The sequence below is a fragment of the Balaenoptera borealis genome, assembly GCF_965194805.1.
Source record: "Balaenoptera borealis genome assembly, chromosome: 16".
Lineage (NCBI taxonomy): Eukaryota > Metazoa > Chordata > Mammalia > Artiodactyla > Balaenopteridae > Balaenoptera > Balaenoptera borealis.
Genome location: NC_138872.1, coordinates 68,175,705 through 68,200,437, shown reverse-complemented (window position 1 = coordinate 68,200,437; position 24,733 = coordinate 68,175,705). Strand labels below are relative to the sequence as shown.

Below are 24,733 nucleotides of genomic sequence, written 5' to 3'. Positions count from 1 at the left end.
GGCTGCGCGTGCGCAGGCCGAGTGGCGGATGTAATTGGTAGGGGTGATTGGCGCGCCCAGCCCGCGTGGGCCGGCTGACCGTGGGCAGACTGGATCCCGGGCACCCCGTACCTTCCCCAGGAGCCTCGGGGCCTAGGGCCAGCCGGGCTCCTCGTATCCGCAGGCCCGGGGCCAGCGACGGATGCTCTTTTTGTTGGCCGCCGGCCAGATGGAAGAGCCTCCTGGGAAGCCCCTCAGCTGTGAGGAGAAGGAAAAGGTGCCGGGGATGCGGGAAGGGTTGACTCAGAACTTTGAACCCCTTTCCCAGGATTTGAGGCATGTCTTTGTTTCCTCCACCGTCCGAGGGCGGCAGTGACCTCTCACCCTCTTCTCTGGACTGAGGGGGCACAGGAAGTGAAAGTGTGGGAGATGGCGTTTGAAGAACAAAGTTTCTTTACAGCAGAAATGCAAAAGTACAAAATGTAAAACTGTAGATAAAGCTAAAGTCCGCTTTGACACCCTCCCCAGCCCACCTTGCACACTCTCAATCTTGGCTTCTCCCACCCCACCTCCTTAAGTAAATCTCTTAACAATCTGGACTTCAGACCTTTTTGTGCACCTGTGCGTGTGTGCGCGCGCGTGCGCGTGTTGAACGGGCGGTGGGGGTGTGGAGGGGTGCGGTTGTGTCCTTTAACCACCAAAAACTAATACATTTTTTTGGAAAGGTGAATGTTCGTAAATGGTATGATCCGGATGGTTCTGCAACTTCCGTTTTCCTTCTCTGTGTTTAACATCCACATTAGTCCATGTTTACCTACCTTATTTTTAAAAGTTCTTTATAGTATCCTGCAGCGTGGAAGTGCCGCCTTTTCTTTACATATTACTCTGTCGAGAGCCTTTTAGGTTGTTTGCAGCTTTTCTTTCTACAACAGTGCTGCCCTGAATATCCTTACACATGCCACCTTGTACGTGGGCCGGCGAATGTTGTTAACTTGAATGCATCTTGTGCTGGCTCTTCCAAGCATCGTGCTGAAACTCTTCATTCACAATAACTCATCAGTCCTCTTATCCCATCCTGCCTTGCAGTGGGGGTGACAGAGGTCATTTACAAGTCAACAAGCTAATTCCCAGACGTTGATAAGAATGGTGATAAGTAGGAAGCTTTGAGAAGCAGTCCAGCATAGAGGTTAAGAGCACAGACTGCGTAGGTGTGAATCATGCCATTTATGAATTGTGTGATCTTGGACAAATTGCTTTCCCTGTGATCTTCCCAAAGCTAGCTCTTTCCTCCTTCCGGTCTGGGCTCAAATGGTAGTCCTCAGAAATGCCTTCCTCACCACTGTCTCTAAAGTAGTCCATTCTCCTGTAGCCCAGACACTCTCACATCACCCTGTTTGTCTGGGTATTGATTACCATGTGAAATCATCTTACCTGTTTATTTGTTTCCTTGTTTATTATCTGTACCCCTCACTATGTGTAAGCTGCCTGGGAGCAGGGGTCTTGACCACTGTGTATACCTAGCAGCTGGAACTATAACTGACACACGGTGGGTATCAGTTATTGTTCTAGGTGCTGGAGATACCTGGACCAATGACTGATTCATTAGTTGAATGACTGTCTGAGGATGACAGCCCCTGCTACCTTCAAGGATCTCACAGTGAGATGGGAGGAAACAGCGAAGTAAACAGACAATATGTGTAATAAGTACTGTGATAAAGCAAGCACAGAGGAGAGGTGGAATGCCTAACTTGGATTTGGAGAAGGACCTAGAAGTTTACCCCAGGGAAATAAAAATCTAAGCTGAGGCTTGAGGAATCAGTAGGAATTAGCAAAGTGAGTTGGGGAGGAAATGCTCCAGGTGATAGGAACAACTTATGCAGAGATGCTGAGATATTAGAGAGCTTGATGTTCTGTGAGAACTGAAAGTAGAATGAGTCAGGGCCGCTTCCTCCACTGCCTCTAGCTGAGGGACCTGCTGGGCGCTGCACGCTTGTGTCTGATAGGCACTGCATCCCTTCTCTCTGATGCCTCCTTTCCACCTGCTCAGTTTTGTTTGGTGTTTTTCTTCTTCCAGTTGAAGGAAAAATTAGCATTCTTGAAAAGGGAATACAGCAAGACACTGGCCCGCCTTCAGGTAAGTGAATCTTATCCTCTCAAATTGGTGTTGTGGTGCAAAGAATATAAAAACAGCTCTTTGTTTAATAAAGCTTTTAACCAAAATTTATTTCTTTTTTGTAAAATTGCTTCGTGAGCTGCTTTTGTTTTCTCTAGCGTGCCCAGAGAGCTGAGAGGTTTAAGAATTCCATTAAGAGAACAGTAGAAGGACAAGATTCCTCGCTCCAGCAGGAAGTTTCAACACAGCTAACCGACACAGGTAAAGCTAGCCCATTCACTTATACTTGCTTTACTATTCATTTCCCAGGTAAATTTGGCTGTGGTTCTTTTTCTCACAGTCAGAAGATAAGGAGTATCAGTAGACTCTTTTTTTTTTTTTAATTAATTAATTAATTTATTTATTTTTGGCTGTGTTGGGTCTTCGTTTCTGTGCGAGGGCTTTCTCTAGTTGCGGCAAGCGGGGGCCACTCTTCATTGCAGTGCGCGGGCCTCTCACTATCGCAGCCTCTCTTGTTGCGGAGCACAGGCTCCAGACGCGCAGGCTCGGTAATAGTGGCTCACGGGCCTAGTTGCTCCGTGGCATGTGGGATCTTCCCAGACCAGGGCTCGAACCCGTGTCCCCTGCATTGGCAGGCAGATTCTCAACCACTGCGCCACCAGGGAAGCCCCTAGACTCTTTAAAGTGTACAATTCAGTGGTTCTTTGTATATTCAAAAAGTTGTATAACCTAGTCACTATCTAATTACAGAACATTTTCACCACCCCTAAAAGAAACCCTGTGCCCATCCTACCCTTAACCCCTGGGCAACTATTAACCTACTTTTTGTCCCTGTGGATTTTCCTATTCTGGACATTGCATATAAATGGAACCATACAGTATGTGGCCTTTTGTGACTATCTTCTTTCACTTAGCATAAAGTTTTCAACTGTCATCCATCCATCTGTACATTCATCTAAGCATGCATCAGTACTTCATTCCTTTTTACAGCTGAATAATATTCCGTTGTATAGATGTACCATAATTTGTATATCCATTTGTCAGTTAATGGACATTTGGGTTGTTGCTACTTTTTGGCTATTATGAATTTTGGCCATTATGCTGCTATGAACATTCATGTACAAGTGTTTATGTGGACATATATTTTCAGTTCTTTCAGGTATGTACCTAGGCGTGGAATTTCTAGGTCATACAATAATTCTATGTTTAACTTTTTTGAGGAACTGCCAAACAGTTTTCTACGGTGGCTGTACTGTTTTACATTCCCACCGCAATGCACAAGGGTTCCCATCTCTCCACATCCTTGCTAATACTTGTAATTTTCTATTTTTAAAATTATAACCATTCTGGTAGATATGAAGTGGTATCTAATTGTGGTTTTGATTTGCATTTCCTAGTGACTAATGATGTTGAACATCTTTTTGTGTGCTTGTTGACCATTTGTATATCTTCTTCAGAGAAATATCTATTCAAGTCCTTGCTGATATTTTAATTAGGTATTTGTCTTTTTATTGGTGAGTTGTAAGGGTTCTTCATATATTCTAGCTATTAGACCCTTATCAGATAACATGATTTGTAAATATTTTCTCCCATTCTGTGAGCAATAAATTGTATTTCAGTTGGATTGCATATTTAGTTGCTCTTTTCCTCTCTTAACTTTTAGCAATTATATTTATTGCTTAAATATTGGAAAGATGATCTTTTAAAATTATTTATATATGCACAAAGAAAAAAGTCTGGCTGGGAATATTTTAATAAAAAACAATAATCATTTCTTATGTTAGAAGTCAGGTAATTTATAATCATAAAATTGGAGGCTAATGAAGTAGAAAAGTGGTATGAGGGACTTCTCTGGTGGTCCAGTGGTTAAGACTCCACGCTTCCAATGCAAGGGGCACGGGTTCAATCCCCGGTCAGCGAACTGAGATACCAGATGCCGCGCAGTGCGGCAAAAAAAAAAGAAAAGAAAAGTGATATGAAAATTACTTGAGCCAAAAAAGATACACAAAGTAAAAAATTAGGTGAGATACGGGGGAAATGGGGAGATGTAGGTCAAAGGGTACAGAGTTGCAGTTATGCATAATAAATAAGCTCTGGAGATCTAACATACAGCATGGTGACAATAGTTAATAATACTGTATTGTAGGGACTCCCCTGGCGGTCCAATGGTTAAGACACCATGCTTCCACTGCAGCGGGTACAGGTTCGATCACTGGTCGGGGAACTAGGATCCTGCGTGCTGCGTGGCCCCAAAAAAAAAAAAAAAGGAATAATACTGTATTGTATACTTGAAATTTGCTAAGAGAGCTGACCTTAAGTGTTCTCATGACACGCAAAAAATTGTAACTATGGGAAATGATGGATATGTTAGCTTGATTGTAGCAACATTTCACAATATATACATATACCAAAACATCACATTAAATATGTACAATTTTTATTTGTCGGTTGTACTTCAGTGAAGCTGGAAGACAAAACTAAGAGAAAAGATGATTGCAATAAAGAATAGATAATCTTTCAGTTTAAAAATCATTCTTCCAGCACAATTCCGTTTTTGTTATATTTACTTAGTATTATTATAGTTCATCAGATCATTAAAAACTTGAGCTTTGATCTGTCTGAACGAAATACCATTGACTCTCTTTTAAATAAATGTTTTGTAGTATTTATATGTAATATTTAAAAATAAATATGGGGTAGTTTTTATGTCATTTTAAAAGGAAAATATTAACTATATAATTTTTTTCTCCTCAGAACCTAAAAATAAAGTATCTCCTTGTGACACGTTACAAATCAACACCCACGTCGATAAAGAAACTGGAGAAAAGACACCTATCACACTTGACCTTGAGCCTGAGTCCTTTAGCCCTGGACGAGTCCCAGCAGAAGGATCACGCACACAAAGATCAGATGATATCCAAGAACATTCTCCCTGCAGGGTCAGTGGTCCTGATGGTAAGAAACGGGAGAGTAAGCTGCTAGGGAGAAGAAGGAAACAGGAGAGAACATTTATTTCACAGGAGAGAGAGTCTTTCTTTGACGTTGATTCGCTCATACTCTCTGGAAAAAGACTAAAGGAACAGGAAGAAATCAATAGAGAAAATCCTAAGACACCTGTAACTGAGATAAGAACTTACCCGTCAAGTCCTAAGTTTGACATTCCGGATTCTCCAACTCCAGTTACAGGAAATAATGTAGGGAGTGTATTAATTCTACCAAACGCCAAACCACAGAGAGATGTTGATGCACTCTTAAGAGGAAATAATTTCCCCAGGGTGACTACTCTTCCTTTGCATGCTCCGTCAGTCAGCAGTAGTGGTCAGCACCTTGAGCATAAGCCTCCTAAAAGTAACTGTGAACTTACTACTCACAGTTTAAAAAACATTAGCCCTGCTTCGCCTGTAAACTTAGAGACACAAAAAGAAAAAATGACTGTCTTTACAGATAACCCAGAGGTAAACAGAAGTATAACTGCAAGTGGCCAGCCGCTTAGAAGTCCTAACTTGGAGGCAGATAATTCATGTTCTATAAATGAACTCACCTACGATAACTTAGTGGCAAATGAAAACCAAAACTTAAAAGAACAAAATCACACAGAGATGTCTTTTAAATCTCCCAATAATGCTCTTGGTGGTAGAAATGAAAGTCCTCTGGAAAAAGAAGTTCTAAGTCAATCTAAGAGTCTTAGCCTAGAAGTACTTTCTCCTGCTTCTACAGAAAATCAAACACATTCTTGCACAGTGCTTGAAGGCCTTCTATTTCCTGCAGAATATTATGTTAGAACAACACGACGCATGTCAAATTGCCAGAGGAAAGTAGCACTGGAGGCTGTAATACAAAGTCATTTGGGTGTCAGAAAAAATGGGTTTAAAAGTAAAAATAAGGAATCTGCTAAAAAGTTAAACGTTTCCAATGAAGAAACTAACCAAAGTGAAATTAAGATGTCAGACACATATGCAGAACAACCAAGTTCAAAAAGTCCTCAGAAACTTCTCTTGTTAACTGAAGTCAACTCTCCCGCTGGCCCCACTAAAGATGACTTTTCTAGGAAGGCGGTTACCCAGCCATCTGGTAGAAAACGCAAAGGAAGAAGAAAGTCAGCCTGCACCCCTCTGTTAGATCACCATGAACTACTTTTGCCAACTTCTGGCACATCAGGTGTTAATAGGTCCAAGGAAGAAGTTACCTTGCACAAAGATCGGAATGAAAAAGCAATTATTCATGGTAAGAAGAGGGAGAAAGGTAAATTGAGTTGTGGTTGATGGTGGTGGTAGCTAACACTATGTGCCTGGCACTTTCTAAATGTTGTACAGATACTAACTCACTGAATCATGACACCAACTGTACGTGAGGTAGAATCTGTTTTTATCCTCACTTTACAGATGAGGAAACTAAGGCAAGGAGATCAAAGTATCTTCAAAATGACAGAGTCAGAATTCACCCCTAGCTGGATGGTGCCAGAGTTCACAAATATGGTTGAAAAAGTTGACACTTAGAAGGAAACTATATTGGATATTTACCTAAAATTAGTGTTTATTCAGGTACCATACAATCTTTTATCCATGGGGAGAAGTAACTAATATAGGAAATGTTTTTGAAATAAAATTAAATCTGTGTCAGAGTAAGAGTCCACTGACAAACTCTTAGGGATGATCGTCTAGCAAAATGCAATTGTCCTGAGCCACTTTTGGGGGTAAAATATCTAATACCTCAGTCTCTCTGAGGTCTGTAGGACACAGATTTTGAAGGATATCAAGTGACATGTTATAATTTAAACTTCTTTATTCATTTACTCAGGAGTTATATCTGATAAGCTGAGCACAAAATCTAGATCATTCACTCCAGTTCTGTTTGAGAGCTCAGCAACTTTCTGTAAAGGGCCAGATATGAAGTATGGTCTTTGTGCTGCATCACAGCTACATGAGTATAGTGTTAAAGTCACCATAGACAATATGTAAATGTGATCGTCTCAATAAAATTTTATTTACACAACAGGCAGCCAGCTGCTCTATACCACTGGACGCAGGCTTTGGTCTGTGAGCTACAATTCATTAATTAATTTAAAAATAATAATCATGACTTTTGTATCATCATTTTTTAGGCCAACAAGAAAACAAAGGAATGGGAATATAGGGCAATCTAATAATAAACTTGAAATGTTCTTTTGTATACCTTGAAATAATCTGTGATTTCAGTAACCTGCAGGTACATTAAAAATTTTTTTTTCTTGTGGTGACCTTCACATAACATAAAGTTAACCTTTTTAAGTGAACAATTCAGTGACATTTAGTACATTCGCAGTGTTGTGTCACCATGACCCCTGTCTAGTTCCAAAACACTTTCATCACCCCAAAGGGAAACCCCATACCCATTAAGCAGTGTCTTCCCATTTCCTCTCGTCAGTCCCCGGCAACCACCAATCTGTATGCTATCTCTGTGGACTTACTTATTTGGGTTATCTCATATTAATGAAATTATACAATATGTGACGTTTTGTGTCTGGCTGCTTTTACTTAGCTAGTTTTTGAGATATACCCACATTGTAGCTTGTATCAGTTTATGGCTGAATAATATTCAATTGTATACATGAACCACAGCTTTCTTATCTGTTTATTAGGTGTTGGATGCAGCTACACTTTGAGTGATACAGAATTCCTGTCGCTTTAAGTCTAGTAAATTACTCTTTGCTTGAAAAGGGGACTAAGTTTTCTTCAGTGAGAAGGGCCAGCATTTTGTAGACTGTACTCTGGTAGCCTGTTGGAATCATAGTTCTGGATCAGAAGGGACTTTAGAGATTCTTAGTCCAGTTCCCGTAGGAGGGACAAAGGAAAATGATGTGAATTGACTTGCCCAAGGTAACACAGCGAATCAGTGGCAGAGCTGGGACTCGACCCCCGTCTCCCTTCTAGCTAGTGCTGTCAGCACCACGTTGATTTTGCTCCTGCAGGAGGAGCTGCTAGTTAACCACTAACCTATGGCTGATTTTTGAACTGTTCACTGAGATTTCAGAGTCATGGGTGGGAAAAGTAATGAACTCTGCACTATATTGGAGTTTAGAATCTCACTCTTCGTTGGGAATTAATGTCTCTTGTTGGGTATTTGTTCTGTTGCTTTCTGTTTTAGAGAAGGAAGGTCATCGTCAAAAAGAGGACTCCCTTTCTTACAGTAATTACGTGTATTTATCTTTGGATGATGATGCTTTCAGTTCTTCATTTCATAAGAATGAAATGCTAAATTTAAAGCATCTGTCGCCTTTTCTCAAAATCACAGACTTTCAGTTACCTGATGAAGACTTTGGGCCTCTTAAGCTTGAAAAACTGAAGTCTTGCTCAGAAAAGCTGATGGAGCCTTTTGGATCAAAAACGTATGGAGAGGGACATCTTAAAGGGGGAAATTGTGTTGCTGTGGAGGAACTGACCCCTAAACAAATCACTATAGAAAAGGAGGATGGGAAAGAGGAACTGATCATCCTGCCAGGAAAGGCACATCCTAAAATGCCAAGCAAAAAAAGCCAGCCTCAGGAGAAGGACCTTTCTTCATCCATTTTACTTTTCACTCCTGTAAATACTGTTGCATCTGATGATAATGACAGACCGACAGCAGACCTGTGTTCACCCGCTTTCCCCGTCTTAGGCTCTACTCCAGCTTTTGGCTCCCGAGCCCATGGAGAAAAGGTGTCTGCAGAGGTTGTTGGACAAGCTTGCTCTACACCCCAGCTTTCTCACTTAAAAGCCACAGTCAGCCTTGCTAGTGATCATAAACAATTTTGGAGCAGCCCACCAAAATTAGATAGCAGCCTGCATGTGGCAGGAAGGGAAGGACAGCCTTCCTGTGACTGTGACTCTGGTCCCCAAGCAACACCTCTACCCATCGAGTCATCAACCTACAAAGAAAATCAGCTCCGTGGAAACACGTGCCAGGAATCACGGAAACATTCCACTGAACAGGTACAGACTGCTTCCTTTGTGAAATTTTCTCTGAAGAAATGAAGTATCTTAGTGAATATGGACAGCGTGACCACCTTACACATCAGTTCCTCAGTGTTTAAAAATGTTTAAACATGTTTCTGTGATATGGCTTCACTATAAACATTAAGTTCATTCTGGGGAAATTAGGATTAATTAAAGAATATATATTTTTAAATATAAGGGATCCTATTCTCTTTGTTATCAATGAAGCTGTTTGCATTTGGAACTTTGCCGCTGTTACCATAGAAAATAAAACATAGGAAATAGTTTGATGAGTGAGTGATGCAGGCAGATATCATACATAAAGTATAAATTAATTATGTGACTTTTGTTTCCACAGACTGAAATAGCAGACGTTCCTGCTTGTGATAGCTTAAACCCAGGCACCCTACAATTGGTTTCAAAGTTAAAGGTCAGAAGGCTGTTAACTTATAATATGTCTTGTGACTTACATGTGAAAAATGTGATGAATTGATAGGAAAATGCAGAAGAATTTGATCATTAGAAAAACTTGATAGAACAGATTCAGAAAAACAGATTTAAATTCTTTGTTTTCCGCAATATTTACCTGTGAATATATTTTGAGATCTTCTGAAGAAGTTTATATGTCAAGCTATTGCCAAGAACAACTTAACTCTCCGTATCTAAATTTTAAATCAGGTATTTTGACAGAGGGAGAGGGGGGTCATTCATGACTCTCCTACCCAAATGATGTAGTATTTCTAGAAGAACCACTTACGGTGATTTGTAAGAAAATGGGTAGCAGTTCTAGGTTATGACATAGTGAATGGTTAATTTTCATATGCTATGTGTTATATATGGTTCTGAGAAATATAAATTATAATATTCTGTTAATGATATTTTGGTAAATCCTGAGAAGTGGATTAGACCCCTGTCCTGGTTAACTTTTTATACTTGAAGTAAGATGGTGTAGAGCAGGGTTTTTCAATCTCAGTACTGTTGACATTTGGGGCTGGATAATTCTTTCTTGTAGGGGACTGGCCTGTGCATTGTATGGTATTTAGCAACAGCCCTGGTCTCTACCAGTAACACCCCCTTCCCAGTACTGATGACCAACAGTGTCTCCAGATATTGCTAACTGTCCCCCAGGGGAGGGTTGCAAAATTGCCTCTAGTTGAGAACAACTGGTGTAGAAGAAAGAGCTTTAAATCCACATAAACTATTTCTGCGGATCACTGGCTGTGTGACGTGGGACAAATCACTTAGCCTCTGATCCCCAGATTCCTTTTCTATAAAAGACACAAAATAATACCTATGTTGTTTCAAAGCTATTCATAAATCAATTTTAATAACTTAGTTTCTTAAAGGAATCAACCATTTCATTCATATTTTCAAATTTGTAGGTAAAAAGTTATTTATTATTCTTATAGCTTTTTGGTCTGTGTATATGCAGTTAAGCCTCTCTCTTCTCACTCTCCATTTCTATATAAAAGTATTTTTTTCCTATATCAGACTTAGGAGGTTTGTCCATCCTATAGGTCTTCCAAAAAAACTGGTTTTTGGTTGTGTTGATTGTTAAATGAGTTTTTTGATTTCCTATTTCATTTTTTTTTTCTATTTTTATCCTTAGTAATTCCTTCCTTCTGTTTATCATTGTGCTTATTTCATTGTTCTTTTACTAACTTCTTGAGCTGCTTGCTTACTTTATAAATACCTTTATAATTATAGGTTTTTGGGTTTTTTTTGTTTCGGGGGGTTGGGATATACTGCTTTGGCCACCACATTCTGCATGTTCGTTTAGAAATAATATGTTGTTTCAGTTTTATTCCCTCTTCAACCCATGGGTGCTTCATCAGAATGTTTCATTTCCAAAGGTTCTTATGGGACTAATGTTCCAGTTAGTTCTTATGGTCTATTTTTTTGTGGTTAAATCTGAATCTTTTCCAGTCTGGAGCTACATGTTTTTAAATCTATCATTGTAAGTGTGTATGGACAATTATTGTAGTTACCTAAGACCCACAAAGCTCTTTCTTTTGACCTGCATAAAATTTTAATTACATTTAGTTGGTATTTCATCTAATCCTTGTAATCCATTACTTTTCATATTTATTCTTTTTATTAAACATCCCCCAAGGATCCCTTTAACATAACTGTTGTTGCCATTCTGTGTCAGAATCCTTCAGGTTCCTGTTCTGTGGATGTGAGTGCCATGTGGTGGGAAATAGCTGGTTTCAAAGAGCGGTGTATCATAACTGCTTGTGAATATGTAGTTTCTCTTTGGAAACCTCTGGATACTTGGCAGTGGGAAAAAATTTATTCCTGGCACTTCGCAGAGGTAAGTCAGAATATTATAACTGAAAGAGATCTTTCCAATCATTTGCATGGTAATATAGATGTGCAGCTTACCAAAAATATGGGATCTATGACTATGCAAGACAGAGCAGAGAGATGCGGTTTATCCCCAACATTTTATTATGAAAATATTCGAGCATACAGAAAAGTGGTGCAGGGGGCACCCATATACCCAGCATCTAGTCTCTACAATTAACATTGTGCTTTATTTGCTTTATCATGTTTATCCAGAGATGGATTTTTACCTTAGACCTGCTGGGGGAGCTTGGAATTTCATATCTATTCTGACTTCTAAACTTGCTGATACCCCTGTTCCTTACCTCTCACCAAAATGTTATTTCTGCTTTTTTTCTGTATATACTTTCTTCTGTCCTTGTCTACCTTCGTACATATCTTACATGGTTGCAATCTTGGTGTGCCTAAAATTTTTAAGCCTGCCTTTTCTTACCGTATAAACATGTTTCCTGGTTGCTACATATTCTTCATACTTACTTATTTGTTTATTTTGAATTTTATTTTTCCAGCTTTATTGAGGTATAGTTGACAAATAAAATTGTAATATATTTAAAGTGTACATTTGTGATGTACACATGTGATGATTTGATATACATACATACTGTGAAACGTTTCCCATAATCAAGTTAATCGACTCATTCATCACCTCACAGTTTCCTTTTTTTCTTCTTGGTGAGAATGCTTAAGATCTACTACTGTCTTGGCAAATTTCATTCTTGTTCTCCAGTATACCCCCAGCTTCTAGCACTGTGCTTTGCAGAGTGTTGCTCAATAAATATTTGTTCAGTGAATAAACTTACTTCAAATGGCTACATATTGTTCCATTCATCCACATGCCAGAATTTATTTAATTATTCTCCCATTGCGAGAGCATAGATTGTGTTAAATAAATGCCACAATAAACACTATTATGCACATAGCTTATTTGGATTTAAGCTTATAAAAATAGGGTGTTTGCTGAACATTTTCACATTTGTTCAAATATTGGAAACTATCCTGGTATAATGACACTAGAAAGGAATGTGACAAATTTTGGAAAATTTGGATTAATTAAAGATGAAACAACCAAATATAATTTTGGCTGCTTTGTTTTATTTAGGTCCCAGTATTACAGATAGTTCTAGTGCCTGATGTTTGTAATCTTGTGTGTGTGGCTTTGGGAAATTTGGAAATCAGAGAAATCAGGTATGTAATTCTCAAGGAGTATTTTTTTCTTTCCCTTGATTTTTCTCAGCTTGTTTTGAGCACAAGTTATAACCTAGTCTTGAGTCTTGAAAGAATCTAAATTAAGTCTAAAGAGAGATTTGTTAAAAGACAAACAAACAAACAAAACTATCAATGACATCTCTGACTAAAGTTTCCTTATAAAGTTTGAACCTGGTTCTTTAATATTAAAGATTTATTCCTGACTTCTCCGCATTTTTCCTTATATTTGGTTTAGGGCACTACTTTGTTCTCCTGATGGTAAAAGTGAAAAGCAAGTGCTCCTGAGTTCTGGAAATATAAAAGCTGTGCTTGGCCTGACAAAGAGGAGGCTAGTCAGTAGCAGTGGGACCCTTTGTGATCAACAAGTAGAAATCATGACGTTTGCAGAAGATGGAGGGTAAGAAAAGCATTGGTTGATTTTAACTATTAGATCAAGAATGATTTTATCACAGGGTTTCAGAGAAAGTTGAATCAGTAGCATCTTGTTTGCTCTGCTGTATGTGTAGTATAGCAGGTTCTGCCTCCATACTGGGCTATAACATAGAAGCAGTTTAGGGAGGTGGAGCCAGACATGGCAGGGAAGAAGGCAGTGGAGCAGAGAGGCTCAGCAAGTGTAGTTTGTTCTTCAGTCGCCCTTGGCATCTGTGTGTGTCCTTCAAGTATTACAGATACCTCAAGATCCTGTACCCTTTTCTGGTTTCACAGACTCGGTTTCCATTGCTTCAGGTACCATCTGGATGCTGGCTACTTGCAAACATATATTTCTAACTCTGAGCTCTTTCTCAACCTCTAGACCTGCGTGCCTATTTATTAGACATCTCGTGGATACCTCAAATTCAACATGCTAAAAATGGAACTCATAGCATCCTCTATGTCTGTCATACACTCATTACACTTTATTGTGATTTGTTTAAAAATTTATTTATTTTATTTATTTATTTTTGGCTGTGTTGGGTCTTCGTTGCTGTGCGTGGGCTTTCTCTAGTGGCGGCGAGCGGGGGCTACCCTTCGTTGCGGTGCGCGGGCTTCTCATTGCGGTGGCTTCTCTTGTTGCAGAGCACGGGCTCTAGGCGCACGGGCTTCAGTAGTTGTGGCTCACAGGCTCAGTAGTTGTGGCTTGCAGGCTCTAGAGCGCAGGCTCAGTAGTTGTGGCACACGGGTTTAGTTGCTCCATGGCATGTGGGATCTTCCCGGACCAGGGCTCGAACCCGTGTCCCCTTCATTGGCAGGCGGATTCTTAACCACTGCGCCACCAGGGAAGCCCTATTGTGATTATTTATCTGTCTTTCCTAATGACGGAGGGCATGGACCTTGTTTGTCTTATTTAATCCATGACCTGTTGCAGTAAAATAGGCAAGAGATAAATAATTGTTTGCTTAAATTAGGAAAGCATTAGTGGAGATGGGGAGAAACAGATGGATTTGAGAGAGATGAGATGATAAAGTCATTAGGACTTGGTGATTGAGTAAATAGAGAGGAAGGACACAAGGATAAAGTCCATGTTTCTGGGTTGCTCACCTGGGTGGGTGGTGGAACGGTTAGTTGAGATAGCAATGCAGAAAGAAACACAAGGTTTAAAGAGAGAGCTGGTGAGTTTAATTTTGGATATGATGAATTTGAGGTGCTTGCAATATATCCAAGTAGGTAATATGAAAGTAATAAATGTTCATTGTAGAAAGTTTAGAATACATGTGTTTTCTGGTTGAAATTTTTTTTCTGGCATTAGGTTAGTGTTTATTATGCATAGTTCAATAATATGTAGAAGAGCTGCTTAGAAACTGCTTTGGTGGAAAGTGCTGATTTTTAATACTGTTTTTAATGCAGAAGCAAAGAAAAACAGTTTTTGATGCACCCTGAAGAGACTATACTAACTTTTGCTGAGGTTCAAGGGATGCAGGAAGCTCTGCTTGGTACCACTGTAATGAACAACATTGTTATTTGGTAAGCTTTCCCTCGAGGGCCTCAGTTTCCTCATCTGTAATATAAGGATTTACTTCTAATTTCACAGGGTTATTAAGATTAAATAAGAGACTCTGTAAATATGATTGTGTTTTTGTTTGTTTACTATCAAATGCTATATACTTGTCTTAACAAGATTAATTCACACAGTCCAAGCAGACAATTTTAAAATAAATGAAATTTTTTTTTGTTGACAAAAATCTACTGCTGGGAGTTCGCTGGTGGCCTAGTGATCAGGATTTGGCACTTTCACTGCAGAGACCCGGGTTTGACCCCTGGTCGGGGAACCATCCCACATGCCTCACCGCACGGCCAAAATACAAAAAAAAAAAAAAAAAAAAGTATTGCTTCCAGTTAATGGCTGAGTACCTGTCTCAGACTAATTCTCCTACTTAAAATACCTATGAACTCTGCACAAAATATAAAAATCAACTATCTGAAAGCACTAGAGAGCAAGAAAAAAAGAAATATGCTGGAGGAAGTTCAATACTTAGAAGAAGGAAATGTCACTGGGCGAGTTTCCTGTTCAGCGGGCAGGCCCCAGTCTGCACACTCAGTTATTAAAAGCCTGATAGAAAATGTTCTGTCCTGCTGGCTTAAAGGACCGAAGGATAGAAATCAAGGTAACTACAGCAGCTAGAAAACAAGGAAGAAAAATCCCAAAAAGTAGAGAGCCAGAGAAGGAGCCCTAAACTCTGGCTATATTCTCTACCTAAATATCTGGCTGACCTTTAAACTGCATGTATGCAGGACAGACTTGAAGCAGCCCAGGTAAAGCAAAAAGAACTGAACTGGGTTTTCGGCATTTGGAATTTGAGTTTAGCCAATTTCACTGTTTACTAGGGGGAAAAAATCAATATTCTTCAGAGGAACCTAACAGAATGCAGAGTTTATGTGATGTGTCATTCATAATGTCTAGAATACTATCCAAAATTACTAGATGTATAAAACATGATTACAGGATTCAAATTAACACACTTGTGATAGGAAAACTGAAGTCGAAGAGTCCCCAGCCACCTCTCTTTCCTGACTATGAGAGAGAACCACACCCGGCCACAGACACTTGTAAGGTTAATTTGTAGGAGGAGAATAGGTTGTTTTGTTTTTTTTTTCTCAGAAGCCTTCTCCATTAACTATTCCCTTGGGGCCAGAATGGGTCTTGGTGAGAGAAAGTTAAGATGTTAGTGTCACTGCTACCTGCCTGTTCGGCATTTTCCAGTCCTAACCCTCTAGGAATAAACTAGGAAAGCGTGACCCCTGAGAGAAACTTTGTCCCCTCTCCACCAGGGAGCCTCTGGAATTTGACCATGACCTAATCTGCCAGAAGACTTTGTTTTCAGATGTCCTGCTCTCTTCGAGGCGCAGGTTTCCACTTGAGGCACTTTCCTCAGAGTTTCCACACATACGTCTTGTTTGAGGACAACGTTCTTAATAAAACTTGTCTTTTCTATTCTTTCTGCTATTTCTGTAGCCTGGACTTTCATTGTTCGGCTCCTATACTATTCATATAATCTAGTACTATTGGTCTCCGTGCCATCAATCAATATTCAACCTCCAGATCATCTTTTATACTATTGCTTTATAAACACCCATCCTCCCAGTCCTGCTACCTCCCGCCGCCAAAAACAAAACCTTCAGTGGGGGCCCATTTTGCTTTCTGCAGCTTTCATTTCCCTTATGCTTCATTACAAAAATTCCTCGCCACCTGTTCCCCATTCCTTCACTCCCTTTTTTCATTCCATCCTTCAGTTCCCCCCTTCTAATAATAATAGCCTTTGGCATTTCATAGATAAGGGATCCCAATGGAATTTGAGGCTAGGAAGGGACCTCTATACTTAACATCTAAGTATCAGTTTAAATTCTAAGTTTAAGGTTGCCTTAAGTTGCCTTAAGTTCTGTTATAGCACCTCAACCCTCACTGATGTTTTCCTCTCTGAGTTCATATTGCCCTTATTTTTTTTTTTTTTTAATAAATTTATTTATTTATTTATTTATTTTTGGCTGTGTTGGGTCTTCGTTTCTGTGCAAGGGCTTTCTCCAGTTGCGGTGAGCGGGGGCCACTCTTCATTGCGGTGCGCGGGCCTCTCACTGTCACGGCCTCTCTTGTTGCAGAGCACAGGCTCCAGACGTGCAGGCTCAGTAGTTGTGGCTCACGGGCTTAGTTGCTCCATGGCATGTGGGATCTTCCCAGACCAGGGCTCGAACCCGTGTCCCCCTGCATTGGCAGGCAGATTCTCAACCACTGCGCCACCAGGGAAGCCCTATTGCCCTTATTTTTAACTTAGTATATACTACCTTGTATTATGAAAGTCCTTGAAGATAGGTACTGTATCTTATATCTATTCTCAGTGTCTGTCTTAGCTCCTTGCTTAGAGTAGTTACTCATAGATGTCTATCAAAAGCTATCATTTACCTTTTGGGCTCTGTATCACTTTACATTTACATATAGTAGTTGTTCACCTTCCCTATTGACCTCCTGATTTGTTAGATGTCTAAAGTGATTCATATTATAATCAAGGTTCAGTGGTCCTTTTTGAAACTATTGCTGAAGGTCTAAATATTTAATCTTAATCGAACTATATTAACCGAGCACCCATCTTTCAATTATTTACTAGGTATTTGAGTCTCTACTTATGTACCATTCTCTGTGGGAGATGCAGATATGAATCAGATATGAATTCTGGTCCCAAGGCACCTAAAATCTAGTAGGGAAATAAGATTGCTTTGCAATTCAAAGTATATAATTCCTTTACAATGTACATAAGGTCAGAGTGATACAGATTTAAACAAAGTGCTTTGGGATTTGGGGAAAGCGCAATTACTAAATACAGAACTTGTACTAACCTCTGTAAGGGATAAACCATTCTGGTGTTCTCTATATGAGGAAAACCTTGCATAAGTACATGAGAATTTAGTTTTCTTTCTTCAGTTTTTATACACAGTACCTGGTGCATAGAAACATCAGAAGTATTTGTTGAATGAATATATTATACCCTATTACAGTATATATTAAATAAAATATGAGGCCTATGGATAGTACTATAGGGAATTGGAGGAGAGGAGATTTCTGTGGACTGGTGCAGACCGGGAGAAGTGATGGAGTCTAAATGGAGCTCATACAGCTGGGAGAAGATGGGACATAATCTAGGCCTTAAGGAATAGATGGGCATTGTCAATACAGGGATGAGAATTAGTCAGTAATGGGGAGTGCGTTGGAAAGGATAGCTTGAACAAGGATATAGAGCCAGGAATATGCACAATATTTTGTCCAGACAATTAGAAGATTTCAAGTAAGGGAGCAGTGAGTAATATAGTGTTGCAGCACTGGATTCATGAGGGTTATAAGTACCATGAAAAAGAATCTGGACTTTATCTTGTGGCTAATGGGGAGCCAACTGAAAGTTTCTCACCAGTAGAGTCACATGGTAGAACAGTTAATCAATGTCACAAATCCTCAATAAAGCTCAGGAGTGGTTCCAGCAAACTTTATTTTTTCTTCTTTGTATTCACCCTCTCCTGTCTTCCTTTTTCCATTTTTTATCCTATCTCAGTCCATTTTCTCTCCATTATCTTGGTCCAGCTCTAGTATAAACACATATTATAGAGACATAATTATAAGTCTATTTTAGGTGTAGTCTCTCCCCTAACCAAATTTGGTTTCCTGACCATTGTGTTCCATGGAAAATATAGGCATAACAAGAAGAGTGATAAAATCATAATAATAGAGCTATGCCATGTGCCTAATTTCAATACAAGTAAAATGAGCTAATGGAAAACTTTTCTCATGGAATGTGAAAAGATTTATCCCTCGTGGCATAGCAGATTCGATCTAAAGCTAAACTATTAAATTACACTGTTGGCCAAGTTAAACTATAGCTTCATTTTTAGCTAAATTGGTGGCTAAACAAAACTAAGGTGCTGTGTCCCTTAGTTTTTCCCTTGGTCACCTCCTAAAGGATTCTGTGATAAATAAGAGAACATTATGTGAAAACCAGTTTGCTGGAAGAATATTATGACTTATTTATTTTTGGTGTCCAAGGAATTTAAAAACTGGTCAACTCCTGAAAAAGATGCACATTGGTGATTCCTACCAAGCTTCAGTCTGTCACAAAGCTTATTCTGAAATGGTAAGTAATGATCTGCTGGGACCACTTTGTGTGTTACTATTGGCCTCACTGAGTGAGAGCAATAACTTAGTAAGTAGTAATTACCTGACCCTTCCTGGTGCCTATTTTTTTTCAAAATTGGATAGCAGTGTTTGTTCTTTCTTAAAATTTATCAGTGAAAATAAGTGATGGCACAATATGACTGGGTAAAATTTCTGGCTGTATGACTTAAGGGCAAACCTTGATTTCCAGCTGTGAATTTGTACCTAGAAATAGTATGCCTGTTATCAGACTTGGCTCCCAACCACATTGCCATAAATGATTTATGATGTGAATGAATGCCCTTAGGAAGGATGATTCAATGGTCCCAGACATGTTTTTCTCTGAGGCTTCAGGATTCTCATATAGAACCCATCACAGCTTCTTAGCCATTGCGTTAATAGACTTTGCTTACAGTCCAGTGTTAACATCTGAACAGGGTGAAGGTATTTGTCCAGGAGTCAGGGGTAACCGCCTGCGTATCCACTGTTGAGCCACAAGCAGAGGCAAAAGCAGCCAGCTCAGCGCTGTGTGCAGACTGACCGGCCCAGCTGCAGTGGCAGCTCTGTGAGCGTCAGCACCCAGAAGCTCTGAACACAAAGGATATTGTGTCTTTCCCTAGCCTAGCAGCATCTGTGGAAATGAACTCAAAAGTTGTGTGATCTTAGGGACTTCCCTAGAGGCCCATTGGTTAAAACTCTACGCTTCCACTGCAGGGGGCGTGAGTTCAATCCCTGGTCAGGGAACTAAGATCCCGTATGCCACCAAGAAAATGTTGTGTGATCTTAGATAATCTATCACATTATCTTGGGGCTAACTTTTTTCATCTTAAAATAAGAGGGTTGAATTTATTTCTGGAATGATTAAATATACCTACTAGGCATTTAAATAATTTTACATTTTAGTTACTACAACATTAATACCTATTTGATATTAAAACATTTAACACAGAAATGTATAAGATAGGAAGTAAAATTTCTCCATGAAGCCAACCTCCAGAAATAATAGTTAATAGTTCAGTACAGGAATCAGCAAACGTTTTCTGTAAAGTGCCCAGATGGTAAATATTTTCAGCTTTGCAGGCCACGTGGTCTCTGTTGCAGCTACTCTACTCTGCCACTACAGCCCCAAGTCAGCAGAGGTAATACGTAAACAAATCGTGTGGCTACGTTCCAATAAAACTTTTTGGACAATAAAACTTTCTGAGACTTGGATTTCGTATAATTTTCATGTGGCACAAAATGTTCTTCCTCTTTTTTCCAACCATTTCAAAATGCAGAAACCATTCTTAGCTCATGAGCCATGCAAAGATAGGCATTGAGCCAGATTTAACCTGTAGGCCACGGTTTGCCAACCCCTAGTTAAGTGTATAGCATGTAACATTTTTTGACTCTTGGTTGTTTTTTAATTATAAAGGTAATTCATCCTCATTATAAGAATTCAGTCATTCTGTTGATAGAAATGGATGAATTAGAAATGAATGTTATTAATCCTAAGATGGCCCTATAATTAATTTTCCCTATTTTACCCCCCAAAATAACTACTTTCAACATACAACATACATATATATGTATATATACATGTATGTGTGACATATATTTTCACACATGATAATGTTATTATTAAGACATGTAATTTTAAAGCCAGGAGAGGTCTGTAACACATTTTCCCACAGAAACAACTATAGGTGATGGTGTCTTTTTTTGGTCATTTTTACTCTATAAATAAATAGGCTATTGCAAACTGGCCTGAAAATGCAGTCACCACTTAAAAGATTGTTTTTATGAGAAAATGTGTTACGAATTTTCAAAAACCAACTTACAGATGAACATTTCTAGTCTGAGGACTCCCTCCATGTGTTTATATGCCCTTTTTTCTTATGCCAGCATTTTCCCAAAGAGATGGCATGAGATGTTAGCAGGCTGTAAAGTGCAGGAAGCTGATAAGTCAGCTAGTCATGCCTGCAAAGACTGGCTGTAAAGTCACAGGGAGCCCTCTGCTGGAGAAGCCAGAAGTCCAGCTCAGTGATACCGTCAACAGTTCTGCCTGGAAAAGAGTGAGCCAGGGATTAAATCCTGGAAATTTAAGAGCCTGTTGACCGTTCCTGTAATTCTTTAGTTTTGTCTCTGCCAGTGCTTTCTTTTTCCCCACATACTCTGGATGATTTACTTGGTTATTCATTTTTCTCCTAAATCAGGGGCTCCTGTTTGTTGTTCTGAGTCACCCTTGTGCCAAAGAGAGCAAGTTGTTGGGAAGCCCTGTGTTTCAGCTGATTGTGATTAACCCAAAGACGACCCTGAGTGTGGGTGTGATGCTCTACTGCCTTCCTCAAGGGCAGGCTGGAAGGCAAGTGTGTTATTGCCATTTAATGAGTATGACATTTTAAGAAGCATTTGTGCAAATACAGAAACCATATATTTTTGTGTCACTGACATGAATGGAAACATGAAATACTGCAGATCATGGTAAAGAATGTTAAGAAGTGGGATGAAGTATGAAGTTTAGTAGATCTGAGTCAAACCTCAGATTCCCTACATCCTATGATCCCCACTAGTATGGCACTGGATAGGTATTTTATGTGTTTTCAAGCCCTGTTTTTTCCCATACCAAAAAACAGGGCTTCAAATACAAAGTAATTAATATTTTACAAATACAAAGTAATTAATATTCTCTATTTCAAATACAAAGTAATTAATATTCTCTATAAAAAACTTACTATAATTTATGTTCTTTTCATGAAACCTAAATTAAGGAAGTTTTAAATGTACAAAGATATCTTTACTTTGAAGTCTTGACTGAACCTTCATCATGGAGGCAGTTGATATTTATCTTTTGATAAATATTTATCTGTTGACTGATGAGAAGATCTATTTACCAATGCCATAGTTATTGTCAACCCAACAGTTTTCTGAGCTATGTAAAGCTCTGAAGTAGTGCTGGTATTAGGCGAACCGAGCAACATCTGAAGGTATCATTTATAAAGACTGCCATTATTAATGTTTGAAAATAGACCTGGTAAATCAGGACCACAAAGGTTAGCTTTAGTAACTCACAAGGTTAAGGAACCTTGATAGTTACAATGTATATTTCTGTGTTTCTTTGGATCTTGTGCAAAGCTTGCAAGATGATGGCATGTTCTAAAAGTCTCTCTCCGTATGTACTTAGCCAGCTGTGGCATTTCTGCAAATGCTCTTAGCTCAACAAGATCCTCAGAACTCTCATCTGCAATATATGCTTGCATAACACTTGTTTTCTTGGATATAAAGAGAGTACAATGGTCATTGGCCTAGAAATTGAGGATACAGATAACTACCTGGTCAAGCATTTCCTTTGTCACTTTTCAAACCCATTTGTTTAGTAAATCTTGAAAGCCTATTTGGTGCCAATCCTGTAGGAAGCACTACTATTTCCAATCTCATGGAAGTTAGAAGAGAAACCTAGTGAGTTCGAGTTTTTGAGCACAAGCCACCTGTTCTCCTTGCTTAGCCTTTGCAGTAAACCTTTCTCTGTTCAAAAAAGAAACAACTAGTGACTGCTCTTCAGTGCACACAATGCCATGAGGCTTGCACTTTTGGGGAGCACAAAGGATGGAAAGGCACCTTAATTGGCAGTGGAGGGTTGGGGAGAGACTGTCAAGGAAAACTTGATGGATTTTCAAAAGAAGAGCTAGGAATCAGCTATACAAAGGTGGGTGCGAGCCAGAGATAAAATATATCATTCAGTTCACTCACAGTATTCACTGAGGGCTGACTGTACCAGGCTCTGTGCAAGGTGCTGGTGATATGGCAGTAAGGAATAACCATTAATTTTTATTAAGCACTTCCTGTGTGTTAGGTACTGTGCTAAGCTTTTTATATCAACTGTTTCATTAAACTTCACAACAATCCTATGAAGTAGGTACTCCTATCATCATATCCCTGTTTTACTGATGAAGTTAAATGACTTGCCAGGGTTGCACATCTCTTACTTTGTTAGAATTCAAACCCCAGTAGCTGACTGCAGAGCCCTGTCTTAAAAAGACAACCAGATTTGTTTTATGATGTTTACATTTTTGTGGGACCAAACATGGAAATAGGAGAATCTCCCATAGTGAGGAGTGCTGTGAAGATAAACAGAGGTGCTGCGATAGAGAGGGAGCAGAGTGTACGTGTGTGTGCGCTCTCAGATCTCTGAGTAGGTATGACCTTTCTACGGAGGCGACAGGCCTGAATGATGACCAGAACCCAGCCAGGCTAAGCTCTGGGGTTAGAGCTGCCAAGGAGAGGGAAGAGCAAGAGCGAAGACAGTAAGGTGAGACGGAGCTCAGCTGGTTTGAAGAGTGGGAGGCAGGCCCCTGTGAGCTGGTGTGCAGGGGATACAGAGGTGCATCAGAGAGACAGGCAGGGTCTCTAGTCATTATGGCCAGCAGTCCTGGATTGCAAACACAGGCATTCCTATTTCCAGGTAATTTCGTTCTTCCTGAGAGCATGGTTTGGGCCTATTTTTTTTCATGTTTTTTTTTCTGTTTGTCTGTTTTTTGATATGTGATCTGAATTGTCTTTTCTCTGCTTGCTGTTAGGTTCCTGGAAGGTGACGTGAAAGATCATTTTGCAACAGCAGTATTAACTTCTGGAACCATTGCCATTTGGGACTTACTCCTAGGTCATTGCACTGCTCTCCTTCCACCTATCTCTGACCAGAACTGGTCTTTTGTTAAATGGTCAGGTGCAGATTCTCATTTGCTGGCTGGACAAAAAGATGGAAATATATTTGTATACCGCTACTACTAAGTTAGGGTAAGGTTGAAACACCGTGTTCTGGATATTTTTGGCCTCTTAGTACTTTTTGGAGTTGTTACTATAAAGGAGACTATTTGAAAGTCATTTAAAATAATTACCTGTATTCATTCAGGCAGACTTTTTACTCCGTTGGTAGGGGCCCTACTAATCTTGAATGTTCATTTATACTTACTTGGGAGAAACGGATTTTAGGTTGATTTTTGTAATTCCTCACATTTGCGCATTTGCTTTTAAAGGTGTATCTACATAAAGCTTCAAATGTTAATAAATATTTATTTTGATACATCCTGTTTGGCATATTTTTTCCTATCCTGTAAAGATCATTTTCAGAAACAAGAACTAATTATTTTACAACTAGAATATTTAGTCAATGATGCTTGCATAGTAAAAGTAAATTTCAGTTAACTCAGTATACTAATACGCAATTACTTTTTATGCTACTTACAATACTTTATTTTCACATATCTACCTATTTAAACGCTAATTTAGAAATGCTGTTGTGCTTTTTCATTCTCACGTGCACCCTTGATAGCAGTGCCTGCATTTTCACTAGAGTCACTTAGAGTCAACAACACAGCTGTACTGAGCACATCATCTTCACCTTTGCCTAAGTGGTTTGAGAGACGGCAATTTTTAAAGTCCTAATCTGGTGGTATCATTGGAAACTTCATCCCAATCTACAAGTATTTATTTGCCTAAGTTTCTTGAGTATATTAAGAGTATGTATTCATGATCTATATAAGGTAACTATTTGCACCATTACTTCTCTTTTAAAGATACCTTTTTATGCTATTACTGTAGTGGGTTTCGCTAACTTCATTACTACCCTTTAATACATTTGAATAAAAGATTTAATTTTCTCTCCTATACTAATTCTGTTCTCACTGTCTCTAACCTCAAATGAGTTAATACTTTGCAAGCACATCATAGATAATAGATGGATTTTCACAAAGATATAATTTACTCAGGAAACCTGGGAAACATGTTATCTTGATTTTAAGGGGTAAGAAAACTGAGTAGATCTAAGTTAGTAACAGTAGAACAAACACTGAGTACGTACTTGACATAGTAGGTATGAAAATGATTGCCGTGAGGCCCCCACACCTCAGAAGTGCACAGGTTAGTGATTTAATTTAAATACTGTGTTTTAAATTGAAAGGGTGTGTTCAGAGTTCGGCTATGGAAGCTCAAATGGGCAAGCACAACACGGGGTTCAAGAAAAGCTTCATGAAGAATGACAACTTAGCTGAGTCTTGC

At 39.2% G+C, this 24,733-nt stretch overlaps 1 protein-coding gene across 7 annotated transcripts; it reads left to right on the top strand.

Annotated features, from left to right (window-relative positions):
* Window positions 1–33: 33 nt before the first annotated feature.
* PALB2 (partner and localizer of BRCA2) lies at window positions 34–23,761 on the top strand. 7 transcript variants are annotated; one of them, XM_082362387.1, is made up of 14 exons: window positions 34–256; window positions 2,054–2,113; window positions 2,251–2,353; window positions 4,847–6,316; window positions 6,890–7,021; window positions 8,225–9,039; window positions 9,401–9,472; window positions 11,195–11,356; window positions 12,488–12,573; window positions 12,830–12,991; window positions 14,419–14,535; window positions 18,593–18,680; window positions 20,896–21,044; window positions 23,257–23,761. In XM_082362387.1, exons 1-14 carry the CDS (start codon window positions 182–184, stop codon window positions 23,465–23,467), a joined length of 3,702 nt encoding a protein of 1,233 aa, XP_082218513.1. In that variant the 5' UTR covers window positions 34–181; the 3' UTR covers window positions 23,468–23,761. The 7 variants fall into 7 exon arrangements, with proteins under 7 accessions (XP_082218513.1, XP_082218518.1, XP_082218517.1 ...); XM_082362392.1 differs by lacking the exon at window positions 6,890–7,021 and having other exon boundaries at window positions 4,847–5,047; window positions 8,363–9,039; XM_082362391.1 differs by lacking the exon at window positions 6,890–7,021 and having other exon boundaries at window positions 8,363–9,039.
* Window positions 23,762–24,733: the final 972 nt, after the last annotated feature.